This window comes from Lemur catta, chromosome 8 (assembly GCF_020740605.2).
Source record: "Lemur catta isolate mLemCat1 chromosome 8, mLemCat1.pri, whole genome shotgun sequence".
Lineage (NCBI taxonomy): Eukaryota > Metazoa > Chordata > Mammalia > Primates > Lemuridae > Lemur > Lemur catta.
In genome coordinates, this window is record NC_059135.1 from 29,195,742 (window position 1) to 29,216,338 (window position 20,597).

At 39.0% G+C, this 20,597-nt stretch overlaps 1 protein-coding gene across 7 annotated transcripts in view; it reads right to left on the reverse strand.

Annotated features, from left to right (window-relative positions):
- Positions 1-19,703, reverse strand: part of ABI2 (abl interactor 2) — an 81,610-nt gene extending 61,907 nt beyond the window's left edge. For 4 of the 7 annotated variants that reach the window (XM_045559685.1, XM_045559682.1, XM_045559684.1 and 1 more), the window contains exon 1: positions 19,315-19,662. In XM_045559685.1, coding sequence (XP_045415641.1) covers positions 19,315-19,431 — 117 coding nt within the window. In that variant the 5' untranslated portion in view covers positions 19,432-19,662. Of the gene's footprint in view, positions 1-19,314 lie in introns of all 7 variants that reach the window. The other 3 variants (XM_045559680.1, XM_045559687.1, XM_045559686.1) reach the window with 1 other exon arrangement.
- Between the last annotated feature and the right edge of the window lie 894 nt (positions 19,704-20,597).

The window sequence follows — 20,597 nt, forward strand, 5'->3', positions numbered from 1 at the left end:
ATATGACACATTTAAAATGGTCAAGTTGTTACGTCATCTGTCTAGACAACCTATATATAGGCTAACTGGAAATAACTGAGGCAGATAAACTTAATATTCACCTATACACTGAAAGTGTCACAAGAGAGCTCAAGAAAAAGGAGGTCATGTTAGAAATAAAACAACTGATCACAGAATAATCTTTGTGAGATTCAGAAAATAAATTCAACTAGTTACTTGCTGAGACTGTGGCTGACTGTTTTGGGCAAAACCTATCACTAAAGGCACAAGGGAGGTTTCTAGAAACACTGTGGATACAAGAAAGGATAAAGGCAATTGAGTTATTATTCTAGTTCTGCTATTATCTCACTTGGTCTTGAATAAGTCACTTATACTCTCAAGGACTCGGTTATTATACATTACATTGAAAATACTGGATTTATGAGATCATTTTTGGCTATAAAATACCATAATTCTTTTCTGGAACATATCTCAAAGTAGGTCATTTTAGACTTAACTATATATGTTTACCTAAAAAGTGACAAATTAGAAGCTTTATCATAATATCTATTTTAACCTTAGGGAAAAAAAGAAGTCTTTGGTAAGAAATCTAATATAAATCTTGCTTTTTAAAAATAGTTTTAAAAACACTTTCCTCATCATTTGCCTTTTTCATGCATTTGTTTTTTAAAAACATTCCAGATGCTTCCCATTCTTCCACCAGGAGAAAAAAAGACATAATGTGAATAGTCTGTGCATGTATAAGCACAGAAGTTCTTGTCATCCTTCTAATGCCATCCTAGTACCTCACAAAGAAACTTTTAGAGACACAATCCAAGAGGTCAAAATCTAATAGGAATATCAGGAAGGGATAACAGGGCATAAGAAACTATCATCAAAATCATACAAGTTAATTTTCCAGAGCTGAGGTGGAGTGTAAGTCTCCACTAAATGCACTCATCAAATGCTCAGGTTCAATTAATGAAAAAAAGGCCCATAGCAAGAAACATCATCATGAAGTATAAATGATTCTACGAGCTTCCAGAGAGGGAAAGAAAAAAAAAATATATGTACAAAGAGTTGAGAATCAAAATAAAAGTTGACTTTTTCAAAGCAATACCAAAAAACTAGGAGAAAATAAAGAAACTAAAAGATTGCCTTTACAATTTGGGGAAAAAATAATTTTTGTAGAGACAGGATCTTGCTATGTTGCCCAGGATATTTTTTTCTTTACATCCTTATCCTGTAAGTTTTCTACTTTTAAATTTTTTTTTTCTTTTTGTTAAAAACTAAGACAAACACACATTAGCCTAGGCCTACACAGGGCCTACCTTCTACCCTCCACATCTTGTCACACTGGAAGGTAGTCAAGGGGCAATAGCACCCATAGAGCTGTCATCTGCCATAACAGTGCCTTTTCATGAAAAACCTCCTGAAAGACCTTCCTGAGACTGTTTTATGGTTAATTTTTTTTTAGTAAGTAGAGGAATACACTCTAAAATAATGATAAAAAGTACAGTATATCCACAAACCAGTAACATAGTCATTTATTAAGTATTATACACTTTACATATGTGCTATACTTTTATATGTCTAACAATAATGTAGGTTTGTTTACACCAGCATCACCACAAATGTGAGTAATGCATCACATTACGACATTAGGACAGCTACTATGTCACTTGTCAACAGGAATTTTTCAGCTCCATTATAATCTTATGGGACCACCATCATGGATGTGATCCATCATTGATGGAAACATTGTTACGCTACGTGTGACTGTACAAAACTTTAACAATGAAAACTACAAAACTGAAAGAAATTAAGGACTTAAAATATGAAAAGATAGCCCATGTTCACAGATTAGATGAGTTAACACCATTAAGATGGCTCCCCAAATTTATCTATAGATTCGACACAATTACTATCAAAATTCCAGGTACAATTTTTGGTAGAAATTAACAAATGATCCTAAAGTTTATATGGAAATTCAAGGGATGTACAATAGCCAAAATAATCTTGAAATAGAAGAACAAAGGTGGAAGACACACACAATTTCAAAACTTACTACAAAAGTACAATAATCAAGAATCTGTGATATTGACATAGGGATAGACATATAGATCAATGGAACAGAATTGAGAGTCCATAAATAAAATCATGCATTTATGGGCAATTTTTGAGAAAGAGGCCAAGACAATTCAATGAGGAAAGAAAAATCTTTTCAACAAATGATGCTGGGACAACTGATATCCACATGCAAATAAATATGAAACCCTACTATAGCCAGCTCCATGAACCCCTGTATGTTTTTTATAATATATTATAAAACTAATTACTTGACCCTTTGAGTTGTTTCCCAAAAATGATGGGTTCAAACTCCTGGCCTCAGTGACCCTCCACCACAGCCTCCCGAAGTGCTGGGATTATAGGCATAAATCACCACACCAAGCCTGAAATGATGGATTTTTCTATAAGAAAAAGGAGCTGAGATTCTGAAGGCCCCAAGGCAGACTTCCTGCTGCCAGGACTCACCACCAGCCCCAAGGCACATGGCTCCTCCTCAAAAACCCATGAGGCAGTTTCTCCCATTCTGCAGGCAAGAAAGACCTCAGTCAAAATTCCTTTCTTCCTTGGCAAGTACATAAAAATATTATACAGGCATAACTTATGTGACGTTGACTAGTGATTCCTTCTAATCAGGATACTGAAGTGGCTAGAATAGTGTCTGTCCTCAATGAGAGTCTCCTTCTATTTTGTTGCACTGATTCTGAATTTCCCTCTAAATTATTGTCCATTTTGGTATTTCACAAATGTCTAAAACAAGTCATTTCTCTATGATGTGCTTAGCACTGCAAAGAATTCAGCAGAGAGATGCCTTATTCCTTCATTAAACACATTAATTTTTATTGGAGGTAACTGTACAACAGGCTTGGGATGTTCAAACTCTGCACATTCCAAGAAAGGACTGACCCTTGGGTCAGCTCCTGAGAGACTGGCATATGAGTTGTAGACTGAGTAGGGAAGATCTGCCCTCAATGTGGGTGGGCACCATTCAACTAGCCAGGAGTCTGGAGGGGGGAGGGGAGAAAACAGAGGAAAGGTGAATTCTATCTCTCTTTCTCTACCCCCTCACCTCACCGCCTCCCACCTGAAGCTAAAGCTAGGACACTCTTCTCCTCCCCTCAGACAGCAGAACTCTACGCTCTCTAGCCTTAGGATCCCAAAATTTACACCAGCAACCCCCAGGTTCTCAGGCCTTCTGCCTCAGACTGAGACTTATGTGAGTGGCTTCCCTGGTTCTGAGGTTTGAGGTTTTTGCACTTGGACTGAGACATGCTACAGGCATCCCAGGGTCTCCAGGGAATGCTGATACTTTCATGGGACTTCTCTGCCTCCGTAATTACGTGAGCAAGTTTCCCTAATAAATCCACTCTCATATAAGTATCTACATATACACATATACTATTGGTTCTGCCTCTCTGGAGAACCCTAATGTTGTACATGGGCTGGAAGCTTAATGAGAATGGGAAATATGCATAATATCAAAGTATTTCCCCACAAGGTACTATTAATTACAAAAAAATATTTCAAGAGTAACTTTCACAGTAGAGAAACCTGGCAGATACAACTGTAATCAACTGATATCAAAATGAATATCATCAGCACTGGGACAAATTAAAGTCATAACCCACCTGACAGGAAGCAAGAGAATAACACAGGATCACTTCTGTGACATTCCTACTAAAAATATATAATTTGATTCCAGTCATGAGGAAACATTGGAACATTAAAGGATACTTTGAATAAATAACTGCCTATAATCTTCAAATGTGTCATGGTCATGAAAACCAAAGAAAGATGAGGAGATGAGGAACTGTTCCAGACTGAAGGAGACTAAAGAGTCATGACAATTAACCACAACACATATTTCTGAACTGAACCCTTTTCCTGTAAATGACATTATTGGGACAAATAACAAATTTTGAATAGAAATCAGAGAATAAGACACTGATTTATCAATATTATTTCCTCATTTTGATGACTGTTTTGCGATTAAGCAGAAAAATGTTCCTGTTTGAAAAACACACACACACACACACCCTAAAGTATTCAGGAATGATACGGCATCAGGGTCAGCAACTCAATTCCCAAAAAGTTCAGGGGGAAAAAGTTCTTTGTAATGTAAATAAATATATATATATAACAATTAAAAATAAAAGAAATTTTGGGTGATAACGATGTGTCAATGTAGGTTCATCAGCTGTAATAAATATACCACTCTGGAGAGAGATACTGGTAACAGGGGAGGCTATGCATATGTTGGGGGAAGAGGTATACGGGCAATCTCTGCACCTTACACTCAATTTTGCAGTGAACCTAAAAATGCTCTAAAAAAAATAAAGTCTAGGTCAGCGAGGTGGCTCATTCTTGTAATCCTAGTACTTTAGGAGGCCCAGCCAGGAGGATGGCTTCAGCCCAGGAGTCTGAGGTTGCAGTGAGCTATCATGAGGCCACTGCACTCCAGCCTGGGCAATAGAAACTCTGTCTCAAAAATTAAATAAATAAAAATAAAAAACAAAGTCTAATAAAATATAAATTCCTCACTTCACCCAGGTTGAATGATATTAAATTATTATTTTTTTTGAGTAAAAGAAATTTCCATTAACTTAGCCATCATTAAACTTGGCTTATAAATTTACTTTTAATTATCCAGTCAATATATAACTCATAATTAACCATATCAAAAAGAACTCTTTCATAGTTGCTTCATCCTATAAAAAGGCTTGTGTATATATATATTATGCATGTTTTCCGCCATTACATATTAAGCTAATTACTTCCTGTATGTTTCATATCAATAAAAATGATAATTGAGTTTTGAAAAACTTTCCATATTTAATGTGGAGACTATTACTCATTAGAAATGAATAAACTTGAAAGTACTAACCTGAACCATTGTTACATTTATTTTCACATAAGATGCTGTTGATAAATCTCTTCTCTTTCAAATCATTTCTTTAATGTTAATATTTGATCAACTGGTTAATTACCTAATCCTAAATATCTAGAAAGCAACCAAATTGCATGATAAAAATAAATTCTACATATAAACTTTCCTTAAACAACTATAAGACCTTAGACAAATTGCCAAACCAAAAACCTATTACTGAATTGGCACAGTGGCTCATGCCTATAAATCCCAGCACTTTAGGAAGGCAGGGGCGGGAGGATTCTCTGAGTCCAGGAGTTCAAGACCAGCCCCAGCAACACAGCAAGACATCATCTCTAGAAAAACTAAGAAAAATTAGATGGGTGTGGTGGTACACATCTATAGTCCCCAGCTACTTGGGGGGCCAAGGAAGGAGGATCTCTTGAGCCCAGGACTGGCTGCAATGAGCTACAATGGCATCACTGCATTCCACCCCAGGCAACAGAGCGAGGCCCTGTTGTCTCAAAACAAACAAACAAAAATCCTCATTACTAAGACCCAATAAGTAAACAAGCAACCACAACTTCCCAGTTTGAAACCTAAGAATCATAATAATTACGTGTTGTATATATACAGTTGGCCTGTTCAGGGTAAACCTAAAGTATTATAAAGGTATCCTTTCAGTCCTTATATAATTTCTATTCCCAGTTCTTTAAAATAGGGACTATCGTCTTATTTGTATCTCTTCTCTCAACTGCTCTGAAAAGCTGGCATATATATGGTAATCAATAAATGTCTGCTGAACTGAATTATGAGTTTCCTCTGCACTTTTTCCTTGGGAGGTAATGTCATCATGCCACTTATTCCATGCTATGGTTATTTGTATAATGGTCCTATTTCCATTACGGGATTCTAGGGTAGATGTGTCTTCAAAATAGGGATCACAGTTTATTTTCAAAGGTTTCTTTTTAAATCCCTATGCCACCAGAATCTCACACAAAAGAATAAATACTAGTTGAAAACCAGTGTGTCTTTATAAACAAAACTTAAGTAGGAGTTAGGATATCACTCTTCCTATTTTTTTTTTCATAGCCCAAGTCACAGAAGCCTATCATTCTCCCCATTTTCAGATGGAAAAAGAAAACAACAAAGACTAACAGAAATGAATTACTAGGAGATCTCAACTCACTTCTTTGGTTTGGCCACAGACCAAACCCATCACTTCCTTGCTTTCTGTGTGATCACTCATTACACTGTTAGGCACATGCAATGGCTCCAATATAACTACAACCAAAAAAGCACCTGATGTACTTACCAGGGCAATCATGTTAGCTTAATTATGATTTTAAAAGGAAAACTCCATTTGCAACTCAAGTGAGGATAAAAATCCTACCCAAGTAAGGGTAAACTGCACAAAATTAAGACAAATTCAAGTTTAGTAAATAAGAAATAAATGGCTGAATAAATTTAAAAATCCACTATAGCATATGAAGTAGGGCAGCAAAAACAAGGGCTTAAGTTTAAGGTCTACTGGGTCCATTTCAAAAGCTAACATTGCAAGGCTCAGAAGATAAAAATACAGGAATGACATTTTATGATACATACTCTCCTCCTTTTGGCCACAGGTTTATTACCTAGCCCCTGCTCACCCCAGAGCAAGCTAGCTCACCATTTCCTGCTTTACAGGTTAATGCCACTTCCCTCAAAGACAAGATGTTAACTGAAAGAGATAACAAAAACATGGAATGAAAAAGTGAGAAGCACAAGTTTACATATCCTAGAGTTAAAAGTGGGAAGAAGAGTTAATTCAACTCAACCAACAACAGTAAAAAGGAGACAGAGAAGATAAAGGCTGTAGGAATTATGAAAAGAGAAAGTGTGCTGTATTTATGATTATACAACTCCAGTAACCCCAAATACAGCAGAAGATGATTATCTCAAGTTCTCACTTTCCTTCTTATAAACACTGGTGATAAACATGCTTACTAGTCCCATATATCCCCAAGGAGAAATATTTTCCTCTAATATACAACAACAACAACAACAAAAATAAAGGTTTTTGTTGTTGCTGTTGTTAGCAAAAACCTGAAAAAGATGCCAAATACCAAAATAGCATCTGGCAGACCTCTCTGGTTTGCATATGTCTGTAATATTAAACCTCTCAAGGATTTAAGTAGTTGAGAAAGAACTTACTATTCTGAAATCTTATTTGGAAAAGTCAGCAACAGAGTTACAAGCAAATTTTTGTCATGAGCAAACTCATTAAAAACAGAAAAGATTTACAAAAAATTATATTGTTCTTGAGTTTTTCATCAGAACAGACCATTAGCAGTTAAAAGCAATTACTAGCATTGTTGTTTTCTTAACTCATTAAAGTTTCCTTTCTAAGAACAATAATATGCAGTCTTTACTTGTACTTGTGAGATGGTAACTTTACGCTGCTCAATAAACAAAGTTTAAGCACAGCTTTACCATGGAGTAAGAACCAGATGGAAAAGTATAAAAGAACGGTAACATTTAGCATTTAGAATAATAGAAAATCAGAAATATGTCTATTTCTTAATTCACTTTATGTTTACACCTGGATTAACAAAGATCTAAAAATATTAAACTCTGAGATCTAACAAAATTAAACCATGAGAACCTATCATTTTCTCCACAATTCTGAAATTTATAACTACAATTACAAATACTGGACCAATTATTTATAGATTGATCTCCTTTTCCATAGTCACTTTCCTCTATCTACCAAAAAAAAAAAAAATCCACAAGGAAAAACACTGACCATAAATATAAATTCAAGCTCAAGTCAGAAGTCCCAACAGGCTTGGCAAGACAGTAGAAGTCTTTCACTTATATTCCTGCAACTACACCTTGTAGATGGAAAGAAACCAAATGACACTACATTCTAATTCAAAGGTAAGAAAGTAAGATATTAAGAGTTTCAACAAGGAGTAGCACTGATTAAATTTAAGTACATCATAGTCTCTCTATATATACCCAAAGACAACTAACAAATGTCTTAACAGTAATATATTAATACCAAGTATTATAATGTTTGCAGGGGCAAGAAAAAAATAAGCAAAATCACAACCAATTATACAGTGAATATTTTGTTAACTAATCTTCTTAGGGATCAAGGGTGTATCAGTCATGGTTCAGCTAAAAGAAACAGTGTCACAGTCACTTAAGAGAAGTTTATACAAGTAACTGGGTGTTTACCAGATAATAGGAAACACTAGAAGAGTAGGCTCCAAGATGCACCTTCGGATATCGTGTCCCTAACAAAATCACAGAATTGACCCACCAAGAACAGATACATCTAATACAATCAAAGGGGTGAAAATAAAACGACAACCACTGAAAATCTTAACTCCAGGAACATTACCAGCCTATGCAATGATCAGGAAACTGCCATGTCATTACTGTTGGCCCTAGAATCCATCATGCCAGGTAAATGTGCATCACCCAGAAGATCTACGTGCCACATTCTGGCACTCAACATTCAATGGAAGCTAGTAACTGGACAATGCAACACTGCCAATGAAAACCTCAACATTTCCAAACTCTTCTAGTTACCACAAACCACAGCCAGAGCAGAAATGCAACTTCTGACCCATCTCCCCCTCCAACTATCATGTGAGTGCCCCTACTTTAATCAAGCATAGATCATATCCAGAACCCTATCTCCAATGGAGTTTTCACATATTCCTGACTCTGTAGTAAGACAGCATACACTAGTAGGTAAAAGGAATGGATATAAGCAAGCCCATCCACAGTACTTAACGCAAGAGGCAAGCTCAAACTAATACCAAATACAGAAAATGAGGAGGTAGGAACTATAATTTTCACTCTAAATGTATATTAATACCAAGGGAAAAGATAAAATATATCTTCCCAGGTGAAACAATAGAAATTATATAGTTCCTATTTTGAAATACATGTTAAAACCATGAAAAAGTCATTTCACAGTAAGAAATGAAAATTTCTAAAAATACAGTGTCATGTTCCTTATTAATGGAGAATGTTAAATACAACAAATAGAAGAAAAGAAGTACCCTAAAATGGTAAGTTATTATATGTTTATACCCTAGGATAAGAAAACTTTTAAGAAAAAAATTTGAGATCTGAAAATATTTAGAAAAGGGAAATACTATTTTACAGTGAATTAAGACAGAAAGTAATGCTGCAAAACTGACAGGCTCATATCAAAGGGACAGAAAATTCAGCTTAAAGGGACTCCCCATTAGCCAAAATTGCGACAACCCGACCATCAAAATTAATAATGACTAATGGATCATATCACACTGAAATAAAGAAGACTCCATGAGTCCATACTTGATGGATGGACACATAGAGCTCTTCTTTACAACAGAATGAATGCCAAGGAACAAATGGTCAAGAAATGATAGAAAATCATCATTTTGCAACAGCCATGACAATAACCGTTAAAAAACAAATTCATAAATGGACACTAAACTCAATGTGAGAAAACTAACCATTACAAAGAGAAAAAAGGTATCTTTACAGGACAGAAATATGAGAAACACCACTTGAAACAAGTGGTCAAACTTAACATCACCAATAATGGAACACACTCCTATTATGATGCACTAAGAAAAATACATCACTTATTTCCTGCCAAATACATAAAAATGCACAAACTAAATGTAATCCCAAGGAAACAATCAGAGAACCCCACTTTGAGGGACACTCTAAAACAACAACAAAAAAACTGGCATGTACTCTTTAAAAATGTCAATGTAATGATGAAAACAGAATAGCTGAGGAAGTATCCAGATCAGCAGTCCCCAAACATTTTGGCACCAGGGACCTGTTTCATGGAAGACAACTTTTCCACAAGTGAAGGCGCGAGCAGAGCTCAGGCAGTGATGTGAGCTATGGGGAGTGGTTATATAGATGAAGCTTCCCTTGCTCACTCACCTCCACCTTTGGTTGTGCGGTCCCCTCCTAAGTTTCATGGAAGACAATTTTTCCACAGACCAGGGGTGGGGGGGGCTCTATGGGCCAGTCTCTAACAGGTGGCCCAGGAGTTGAGAACCACAGTTCTAGATTAAAAAAGAGCAAAGTGACATGACAAATAAATGCAATAAGAAATCCCAGATTGGATCCCGGATTGGAAGGAGGAAAAAGGAATCTGCTAAAAAGGATATTACAGTTGGCAAAGTTGAGGAGTTCAGGAGACAGAACTAGGAGGATGGGGACTAACAACACAACTGAAGTTCTCAAATTAGGATTACCAGACAGGCCAGGTCAGTGGCTCACGCCTGTAATCCTAGCACTCTGGGAGGCCGAGGCAGAAGGATGCTTGAGCTCAGGAGTTTGAGACCAGCCTGAGCAAGAGTGAGACCCCGTCTCTACCAAAAACAGAAAAAATTAGCCAGGTGTAGTGGCACATCCCTGTAGTACCAGCTACTCGGGAGGCTGAGGCAGGACTGCTTCAGCCCAGGAGTTTGATGTTGCTGTGAGCTAGGCTGACGCCATGGCACTCTAGCCTGGGCGACAGAGTGAGACTGATGACTGAATGAATGAATGAATGAACAAACAAACAAACAAACAAACAAACCAGCCTGAGCAAGAGCAAGACAAGACACCATCTCTACAAAAAACAGAAAAATTTGCTAGGCATGGTAGCACACTCCTGTAGTTCCAGCTACTAAGGAGGCTGAGAAAGGAAGACAGCTTAAGCCCAGCAGTTAGAGGCTGCAGTGAGCTACAACGACACCACTGCACTCTAGCCAAGGCAACAGAGAGAGACTGTGTCTCCTAAATAAAAAATAAAATTTAAAAAATTCTGTTTACAATAGTATCAAAAAGAATAAAACACTTGGTAATAAATTTAACCAAGAAGGACCAGGCATGGTGGCTCACGCCTGTAATCCTAGCACTTTGGGAGGCCAAGGTGGGAGAATCGCTTGAGCTCAGGAGTCTGAGATCAGCCTGAGCAAGAGCAACACTCCTTCTCTACTAAAAAAAGAAAAAATTAGCCAGGCAATTAAAACCAGAAAAAATTAGCTGGGTGTGGTGACACCCACCTGTAGTACCAGCTACTCAGGATGCTGAGGCAGGAGGACTGCTTGAGCCCAGGAGTTTGAGGTTCCTGCAAGCTACTCTGATGTCACAGCACTCTAGCCTGGGCAACAGAGCAAGACTCTCTAAAAAATAAGTAAAAAAATAAATTTAACCAAGAAGGAATAAGATTATACACTGAAAACTACACAGATTCATTGAAAGACATAAAGACCTAAATAAAAGACATGTTCAAGGGCCAGGTACAGTGCCTCACACCTGTAATCCCAGCACTTTGGGAGGCAGAGGCAGGAGGACTGCTTGAGCTCAGGCATGTATCAAGCTAAATGACTTAAATTCCTTTCTGTCAATCCAGCCTGTTCTTCTAAATTTAGAATAAAAGGTTTTGAGGGAGAAGAGGAATCATTATTCAAGCACTATCTCCTAACAGAAGATTTGTGGTACTACTACATAGTGGAAAAAGGCTGGCATCCCTTGTTGGCTCCCCCTATCCAACTTTGTTCTGTAGGTTCTAAAAGTTCCTAACAAGGTATATCCTTACCTGTATTCAAAGTCTTCAACAGGCAAAATAGATAAGGCCAAATAGCAAGAATCACAAAAGAAAACTAGTCCCATGTTATATTTAGTTCAACCCCATTAATTTAAAATGTATAACAAAGACTGTTCATAGAAATAAAAATGGTAACAGAATTAGGCTGTAGGTCCGTGAGTTACTTACCACTGACTTTACAGAATGGAAAGATGCTCAATAAATAATTTTGAAAGAACAGGAAGGAAAAAATATATAATAAATGGTGTGGGCGGGGCGTGGTGGCTCACGCCTGTAATCCTAGCCCTCTGGGAGGCCGAGGCGGGCGGATCCCTCGAGCTCAGGAGTTCGAGACCAGCCTGAGCAAGAGCGAGACCCTGTCTCTACTAAAAATAGAAAGAAATTATATGGCCAACTAAAAATATATATAGAAAAAATTAGCCGGGCATGGTGGCACATGCCTGTAGTCCCAGCTACTGGGGGCGCTGAGGCAGTAGGATCACTTAAGCCCAGGAGTTTGAGGTTGCTGTGAGCTAGGCTGACGCCACGGCACTCACTCTAGCCTGGGCAACAGAGTGAGACTCTGTCTCAAAAAAAAATAAATAAATAAAAATAATAATAATAATAAATGGTGTGAGTCTTAAGTTCATTTTACTCAACAAAAATATACTGAACATTAAGAACTGAGGACATTAGAGGCAAAAAAATGAACATAATTCCTCTCTACATAGAATTATTAGGTCATTAAATATGAAATGTCCAATTCTGAATCAAAAGTGTAGTTTATTATATCTTAAACAAGAAGCAGTACAATTAACCAAAGTATATGCCTAAACTATCAATGTAGTTTTGCCACCTTTACGGTAGCTTGCTTGCCAGCAACAAAGCCTGGAGAGCAAGTAGCGATGAAATTGCAAAAGGTGTTTTCCACAGCTTGTTGACAACTAAACAGCTTTCCCTGCAAGAAGTGGTCCAAAGCCTGGAAGAAGTGGTAGTCAGTTGGTGCAAAGGCTGGTGAATATGGTGGATGATAGAGAATGTCCAAGTCCAGCCTCTGTAGTTTGAGCAGTGCTGTTTGTGTGACATGTGGTCAAATCTGGTCTTGCAAAAGGATTGGCATGTCTCTGTTGACCAATCTCAGCTGCTTAATTGTAAGCATCCTCATTATTTCGTCCAATTAGTTGCAGTAAACATTCACTGTTATCGACTGACCAGGTTTCATGAAGCTGTAGTGGATAATACCAGCACTGGACCACCAAATAGACACCACCACCTTTTTTTGATGCATATTCAGTTTTGGACTGTGTTTGAGCACTTCATCTTTACCCAACCCAGCTTGCATTTGTCAGAAAGAATCCATTTTTCATCATACGTAACAATATGGTGTAGAAATGGTTCACCTTTGTGTCGTGACAGCAAGGAAAGGCAAGCTTCGAGAAGATTTCTCTTCTGACTCTCATGTAATTCATACAGAACCCATCCATCCAGCTTCTTTACCTTGCTGATTTGTTTCAAACGGTCCAATATTGTTGGAATAGTAACATCAAACTTTGCTGTTAATTCATGCATAGGGTGAGATGGATTCATTTCCACCACAGCTTTTAGCTCATCATTATACACCTTGGTCTCAGGTCACCCACATGTCTCATTTTCAAGATTAAAATCACCAGAACATAATTTCTCAAACCATTGACATAGGTGCATTCATTAGCCACATCCTTCCCAAACACTTTGTTAGTATTTAGAGCTGTCTGCGCTGCATTGGCTCCACAATGGAACTCATATTCGAAAATGACACGAATTTTTGACTTATCCATGGATTCATAAAAATTAATCTAAAAAAAATCTGAAAGACAAGACAAACCACGTGTACCTTCACAATAAAAATAAGAAGTGTCAAAGTGAAATGTCAGAGATACCACCTATCAAACTTAGTACTTAAGGAAATCGGACATTTCATACTTAACAACCTAATACTTTAACAGGCAGTGGTAAACTTGAGTTTATCTAATAGGAATATAAATATCTCCCTTTGCTTACTTCCCAGGAAGCTGCAGATCAGCCCATCTGATGAGCATTCACTATATAATAAGCCTTGCACTGGGTAACAGTAAATGAACTGTTTAATTAACTCTAAAGCACCGTATGTGTTAAATATTAGTGTCAATTCTGTTGACCACATCTACATTAAATACGTTGGACAAATAAAAAAATTTGCCAACTTTCATTTTCCAGAGCATAAATCTACAAACTCTTCAAATTTGCAAAACTAATTTATTTCACTGCTCTCAGACACAAAAATCCCTGCCCTCACATGCCAGGGTAGGAAAACAAATTAGATACACTCTATGTTAAGAGATAATATGTAGAAAAATAAAGCATGGAAAGTACAAGCAAGGCGGAGAGTGAACAAGGAAGGGAAGGGGTCATCAAGAAGGGAACATATTGGCTAAAACCTTAAGGAGGTAAAAGAACCCGTCATGGAACTACCAGGGGGTAGAGTACTCCAGACAGAGGGCACAGCAAGTGCAAAATAAAAAGGCCCTGAGGCAGAAGTATGCCTGGTATGTTCAAAAAAAAGGAAGCCAAAGTAGCTGGAGTTGAGTGAATGAACAAAGGACAGTAAAGGAGTATAACAGGAGATGACGTCAAGACTAAAAGCTGATCATTTGTGGCTTATAGTCAATTTTTTTTAAACTTTATTGAGGTATAATTTACAAATAAAAATTGTACATCTTTGAAGTGTACAACATGATTTGGTAGTGTCTGTATAGACTGTGAAATGACTATAACAATCAAGACAAATAACACATCATCACCTGACATAGTTACCTTTGGTGGGGTGAGGCAGTTAGAACACTTAAGATGTATTTTCTCAGCAAATTTCAAGTATACATTATTAACAATATTCACAATGCAGTACATTAGATTCCCCAGAGCTTATTCATCCTATAACTGAAAGTTTGTGTTCTCTGACCAACATCTTCCCATTTCTCCCCCTGTGCCCTCCCCTCCAGCTCCTGACAATAACCATTCTAGTCTTTGCTTCTACGAGTTTGACTTTCTTAGATTCCACATATAAGTGAATTGTACAGTATTTGTCTTTCTGTGTCTGCCTTATTTCACTTAGCATAATGTTCTCCAGGTTCATCCACATTGTCACAAACAGCAGGGTTTCCTTTTTATGACTGAATAATATTCCATTGTATATACAGTTGACTCAAATAACACAGGTTTGAAGTGCATGAGTTCACTTATACACAGATTTTTTTCAAACAAACTTGGCTGGAAAATACAGTACTCACGGGATGCAAAACATGCACATAAGGATGGACTTTTCCTTTACTCAGGTTCCACAGGGGTGACTTCAGGACTTGAATGTGCACAGATTTTGGTACACTCGGGTCCTGGAACCAATCATCATGTATACCAAGGGACAACTGTACATACAATACACATTTTCTTTATCCATTCATCCATGACAGACACTTAGGTTGTTTCCATATATTAACTATTGCGAATAATGCTGAAATGAACATGGGAGTGCAGATCTCTCTTTGAGATATTAATTTCATTCCCTGTGGCTATATACCCAGAAACGGGATTGCTGCATCATATGGTTGTCCAATTTTTAATTTTTGAGGAAACTCCACACTGTTTTCCACAATGGCTGTTTCAATTTATATTCCCACTGTGTACAAGGCTTCCCTTTTCTCTGCATCCTTGCCAAGACTTGTTATCTCTCATTTTTACAGCCATCCTAACAGGTGTGAGGTAATAGCTCATTTTTAGCTTTGATTTCCATTTCCCTAATGATTACTGCTATTGAGCATCTTTTCATACACCTGTTGGCCATTTGTATGTGTTCTTTGGAAAAATGTCCATTTAGGTACTATGCCCATTTTTAAATCTGATTTTTTATTTCTCTTGCTACTGAGTTCTTCATATATTTTGGATATAAACCCCTTATCAGATACATGGTTTGCAAATATTTTCTCCTATTCCATAGGCTGCCTTTTCATTTTGCTTCCTTTGCTGTGCAGAAGGTTTTTAATTTGATGCAATTGCTCTCATTTATTTTTGCTTTTGTTAGTCTTGGCTTTTGGTGTCACATTCATAAAAATCATTGCTAGGACCAATGTCAAGGAACTTTTTCCCTATGTTTTCCTCTAGAAGTTTTACAATTTTAGGTCTTACATTTAAGCCTTTAATCCATTTCAAGTTAATACTGTGTTTGGTTCAACAGTCCAATTTCATTCTTTTGCATGTGGATATACACTTTTCCCAACACCCTTTAACGAAGAGACAATCTTTTCCCCATTGTGTTCCTGGTGCCCTTATCAAAACTAGTTGACACTCTTTCTGTATGTATACACACACACACACACACACGTATTTCTGGGCTCTCTATTCTGTTCCATCAGTCTGTGTGTGTTTTTATGCCAGTATCACAACATTTTGATTACTATAGCTTTGTAATATAGTTTGAAATATATTCGTAGCTCACACCTGTAATCCAAGCACTTTGGGAGGCCAAGGTGGGAGGATTGCTTAAGGCCAGGAGTTGGAGACTAGCAAGAGTGAGATCCAAGACCCTGTCTCTACAAAAAATACAAAAATAAGCTGGGTGTGATGGCGCGTACCTGTACCAGTTGCCAGCTACTAGAAAGGCTGAGGCAGGAGGACTGCCTGAGCCCAGGAGTTTGAGGCTGCAGCGAGCTCTGATGACACCACTGCACTCTAGCCCAGGTGACAGAGTGACACTGTCTCACCAAAAAAAAAAAAAAAGAAAAGAAAAGAAAAAAGATTTTAAACTTCTAATGTTAACTGCATTAGTAACCTGGAAAACAACTATTTACAATCCTGATCCATAGAACTCATATATATATGTTAATATAGGCATCATCTGATCACTCCTGAAGCCAATGATATTTCTGAAAGGTACTTTTCTAAGACACAAACAATTTAAACAGAGTACAACTGTTTTCAGAAGGACAGAACAATTATTTCCCTCCCTTTGCTCAACTTTCACACTAAATATAATCCACATTTAGAATATTCTTATTTACCTTAAATTTTTTTATATTCCTAGGCATAAAACCAGTTACTTAAGAACACTGAGCAAAAACACTTATAACATATATCAATTTTTTCTGCCTTATAGGTAAAAATCACATTTCCACACAATAATATGAGTGTTGAGTTAGTTAACTCAAGCTAGCAGCTAAGACATGATGCTATAATAAGGCTAAATTGACCATTTGATCACCAATCCCTGTCAATTAACTTTCATCTACTGCAGGGTCACAGGCAGCATCAAAACCCCTGCTGGTCAGTGCTTTAGTCACAAGGAGAGCCAGCCGATGTACAGCTGGATCAGCACAAACCCATTATCACTATATTCTGTTTATCAACTTTACAACAAATCACATAAGAGCTATCATCCTGGGAGAGTGCACCGATAATATGCCCACTGGATACTAAAATAGATGATAATCTAAGACATAAAAGTGTAAAATCTACTTCAGATGCTAAATTGAGGAAATAAGATACTTTTAAATCCATTTCTATTAAATCAATATTTATGCTTTAAATTTTAAAACACTACCACACTAAATTTAGAGTCTCATTGCTAAAACAGATACAGGTGACAATAACATTCTTAATTGATGATCCCTTTACCCTCTTTCTCAGCTTTACTTATCCATGTTCTTTTACCTTAATGTAGCAACTATAATCTAAAACAGCAGTCCCCAACCTTTTTGGCACCAGGGGCCATTTTCATGGAAGACAATTTTTCCATGGTGGGTGGGGGAGATATGGTTTCACAATGATTCAAGGGCATTACATTTATTGTGCACTTTATTTCTATTATTACATTGCATTGTAATATATAATAAATTACACAATTCACCATAGGTTGGGGACCCCTGATCTAAAAGGACCTGGTACCTTCAAATTACAATAAAAATTATCTTCCAAAGACAAATTGGTTTCTTTTTATTACTTACTACAATAACTGCAACCCAATCACTTTTCCACCCTCAATTTCTCTTCTGACCTACAACTGTTGCCCATAATATGTTGCACAAGGCAATGGAATTACCACTTAAATCTTTTAGATTTTGCCTCTCCTAGAAATTATGAATTCTCTCAGGATAGCACTGCTTCCCCTAGTCCTTCTTCCCACCAGCAGTTCACTACAGTGTAAATTAACTATATAGTATTAATTTGCTCACCCATCAGCCTCTCTTACTAACTAAACTATGAAACTCTGTAGACACTAGGTGTGTACCATCAATTCTTGACACAGTTCTGGGCCATAAAATATTTTCAAATACATTTACTAAAAAATTGAGCAAATAAACCTTTGAATCTTTCCTACCCCCACTATCAGCAAAGTACCCTACAAATATGGACATCTGTATTTTTTGTATATTAATCTTTGACTTTTGACCACATTCCTTTCCTACTAGCCATATTTAACTGCCTCTTTGGAGGGAAAAGGTTTGAATTACTTCTGGTTCATTCTCCAATACTAATGTTCTCTACAACAAATACAGAGTTCACTATATGATTAATCAAATAAAATCTCACAACACCATCCTTAATTAACTATGTGGTCCTTACAAAATTTATGGACCTATGAACTGTTAACAGCTATTTTTTTAAATTTACACTAAGACTTGAGAATGCTTTCCAATACAGCTGATGTTAAGGTGGGTGCCTGGAGATGGGGATGGAAACAAGAAAGAAAAAAAAGACTGAAGAAACAATTTAACACACTGCCTCCATTTCCACCTTTATCCCAAGAGAATTTAAATAAAGAAAAAAATGAAGACAGAACCTGTAATTCAGAATAACCATAAAGAAAACAAGAGATGCTGCATTTGCAAACTGTGCGTTTTAACCTGCTATCCTTTCATGTAATTTTTAAAGGATTTTTTTTTTAATTCACAGAATCTTTTGCTTCATCCAGGAGCAGCTGGATCTTATCTCACTCAATATTCCCCGCCTCCACACACACACCCGCTCCCACTAAGAGCACCTGTGCCAAATCAACCATCACGGGAAAAAATTAAACCATGAGGTTCATTTTCCTGGTTCTCTCTAAAAAAGTCACAGTTCTTTCCCAAAGGAAAATTACCTATTCTAACGGGACTGACGGGGAAAACCAGATTATCATGCAACTTCCCATTCTCCATAGGGAGAAAAATAGCATTAACTTCCAACAAGAGACAATTGCTCTTCTGCCGTATCCCCTTTTAGAACCCAAAAAATAAAAAAAGGTTTTTAAGGCATTCACAGGAATAGAAAACTGAAACACTTCACTTTGCAGCAATATAGCCCCTTCAAAATCCCCCAGAATTTGGGGGATGGGGGCAATCCATCAACCCCCCACGCACACACCCCTACCATAAGAGGGAGCAAGATTCCTTCAAATAGAAAATGCCACTCTCTGCCTCCTCCGCCCTCCGGAACACCGACCCGCACCGAGTGCGGGGGCGGCCGCGGGCAGGGGAAGTGAGGCGGCGGGACGCGCGCGACTCATGCACCGAGCTGAGGACGGTTCACGGCTTTTAAAAATGTTTTGAAGATACGCTTTCCTCCAGCCAGTGGATTCCCACCCATTCACTGGCCCCAGCCTTCACCCTGTTCCTCACCCTCCTCCCCACCGGGGCTCAGCCGAGCCGTGTCCCAGCGGCGGCCTCGGCCCCGCGCGCCCTACGCCCCCAGGCGTGAGGCCCCCGGTGTGCGGATCCCCCACGCACCCCTCACCACCCCGAGACCCGACGCGCCCGAGCCAGGGGATGCGTCGCACCTGGATGTAGTTGTTCTCGCAGTAATCAGCCACCCGTTCCAGATTCGTGTAGCTGTCGAAGAGGGCCCGGCGGCCCCCCGGGATTTCCTCTTCCAGCAGCATCTGCAGCTCCGCCATCTTCACATCCTCCTCTTCCTCCTCATATAGCCCGCAGAGGTAGCAGCGGCAGCAACGCCAGGGAAACCCAAGACCGGGAGAGGAGGAGCAGCGGAGACCGCGGCGGTAACTCCGGAGGAGCGAAAAACAGCCCCAGCGCGCTACAGGGGAGGGGGCGACAGGGGCGGGGCGCGAGCCGACAGACTGCGAGGACGGTCACCGCGGCGACGGACGGACGGGCGCGCGCACGCGCGCTCCCCTCCCTCCGCCCCCGGCGCCCGAAAAAGATTCCCACCCTCGCCCGCGCCGCCCGCCCCTCCTCCACTTCCGGCGTCTCCTAGCGACGGCGGGAGTGGGGGCCGGGATGCGCGCAGGATTCGGTCGCGCAGTTAACCCTTCGGCCACCTCAGGTTGCGCGGCTCGGGAAGTCCCCCCTCCGGCTGCCTTTGTTAGCGGGGCGGGAATGCGTTGCCCCGCTCCGCTGGCTTCCTGCTGGGGCTCCCCGTGACTCACCTCGGCGCTGTCCTCACCCTGGGCCGACCCCGGTGGAGGTCATCGTCCCGAGGAACTTCTGAGGCCTTTCTCTGCTCCTGACTGGAGGCCGAAGGAAAATCACAGCCTCGACTCTTGGGACCCATCCTCTGTGAAAGATCACACCTCACCAGGGCAGGGATAATGCTCAGAAAACTTCCATGTAGCTTTAAGTGCCACCTGACTTTTCATTTTTCTGTTTTGACCTCATTCTCTTTGTTACAAAGTAATTTGCAGTTTCCTAATCTCAAATTTCCTTCACTCCTGCTTTTTTGTGCTTACCCACCAAAGCTGTTTTCCCTGCCAGATTAGCCCCTCTCTGTTCTGGTTTGCCCGCTCCCTGGGCCTCAGCTTTTTGTGCTTGCCATTTCTGTGGTTTGCTTCCTCACAATCTTTTCTGTTAATTCTCTGGTTCTGTCAACTTCGCTTTCTTTTTTCCTTCAAAGATTCAGGGTTTTTTTGTTTTTTTGTTTATGAGATAGAGTCTCACTCTGTTGCCCAGGCTAGAGTGCCCTGGCTTCAGCCTAGCTCACAGCAACCTCAAACTCCTGGGCTCGAGCAATCCTCCTGCCTCAGCATCCGAAAGTGCTAGGATTATAGGCGTGAGCCACCTCCACGATTGGCCCATTGTGTCAACTCTTGTTCTTACTCTGGTG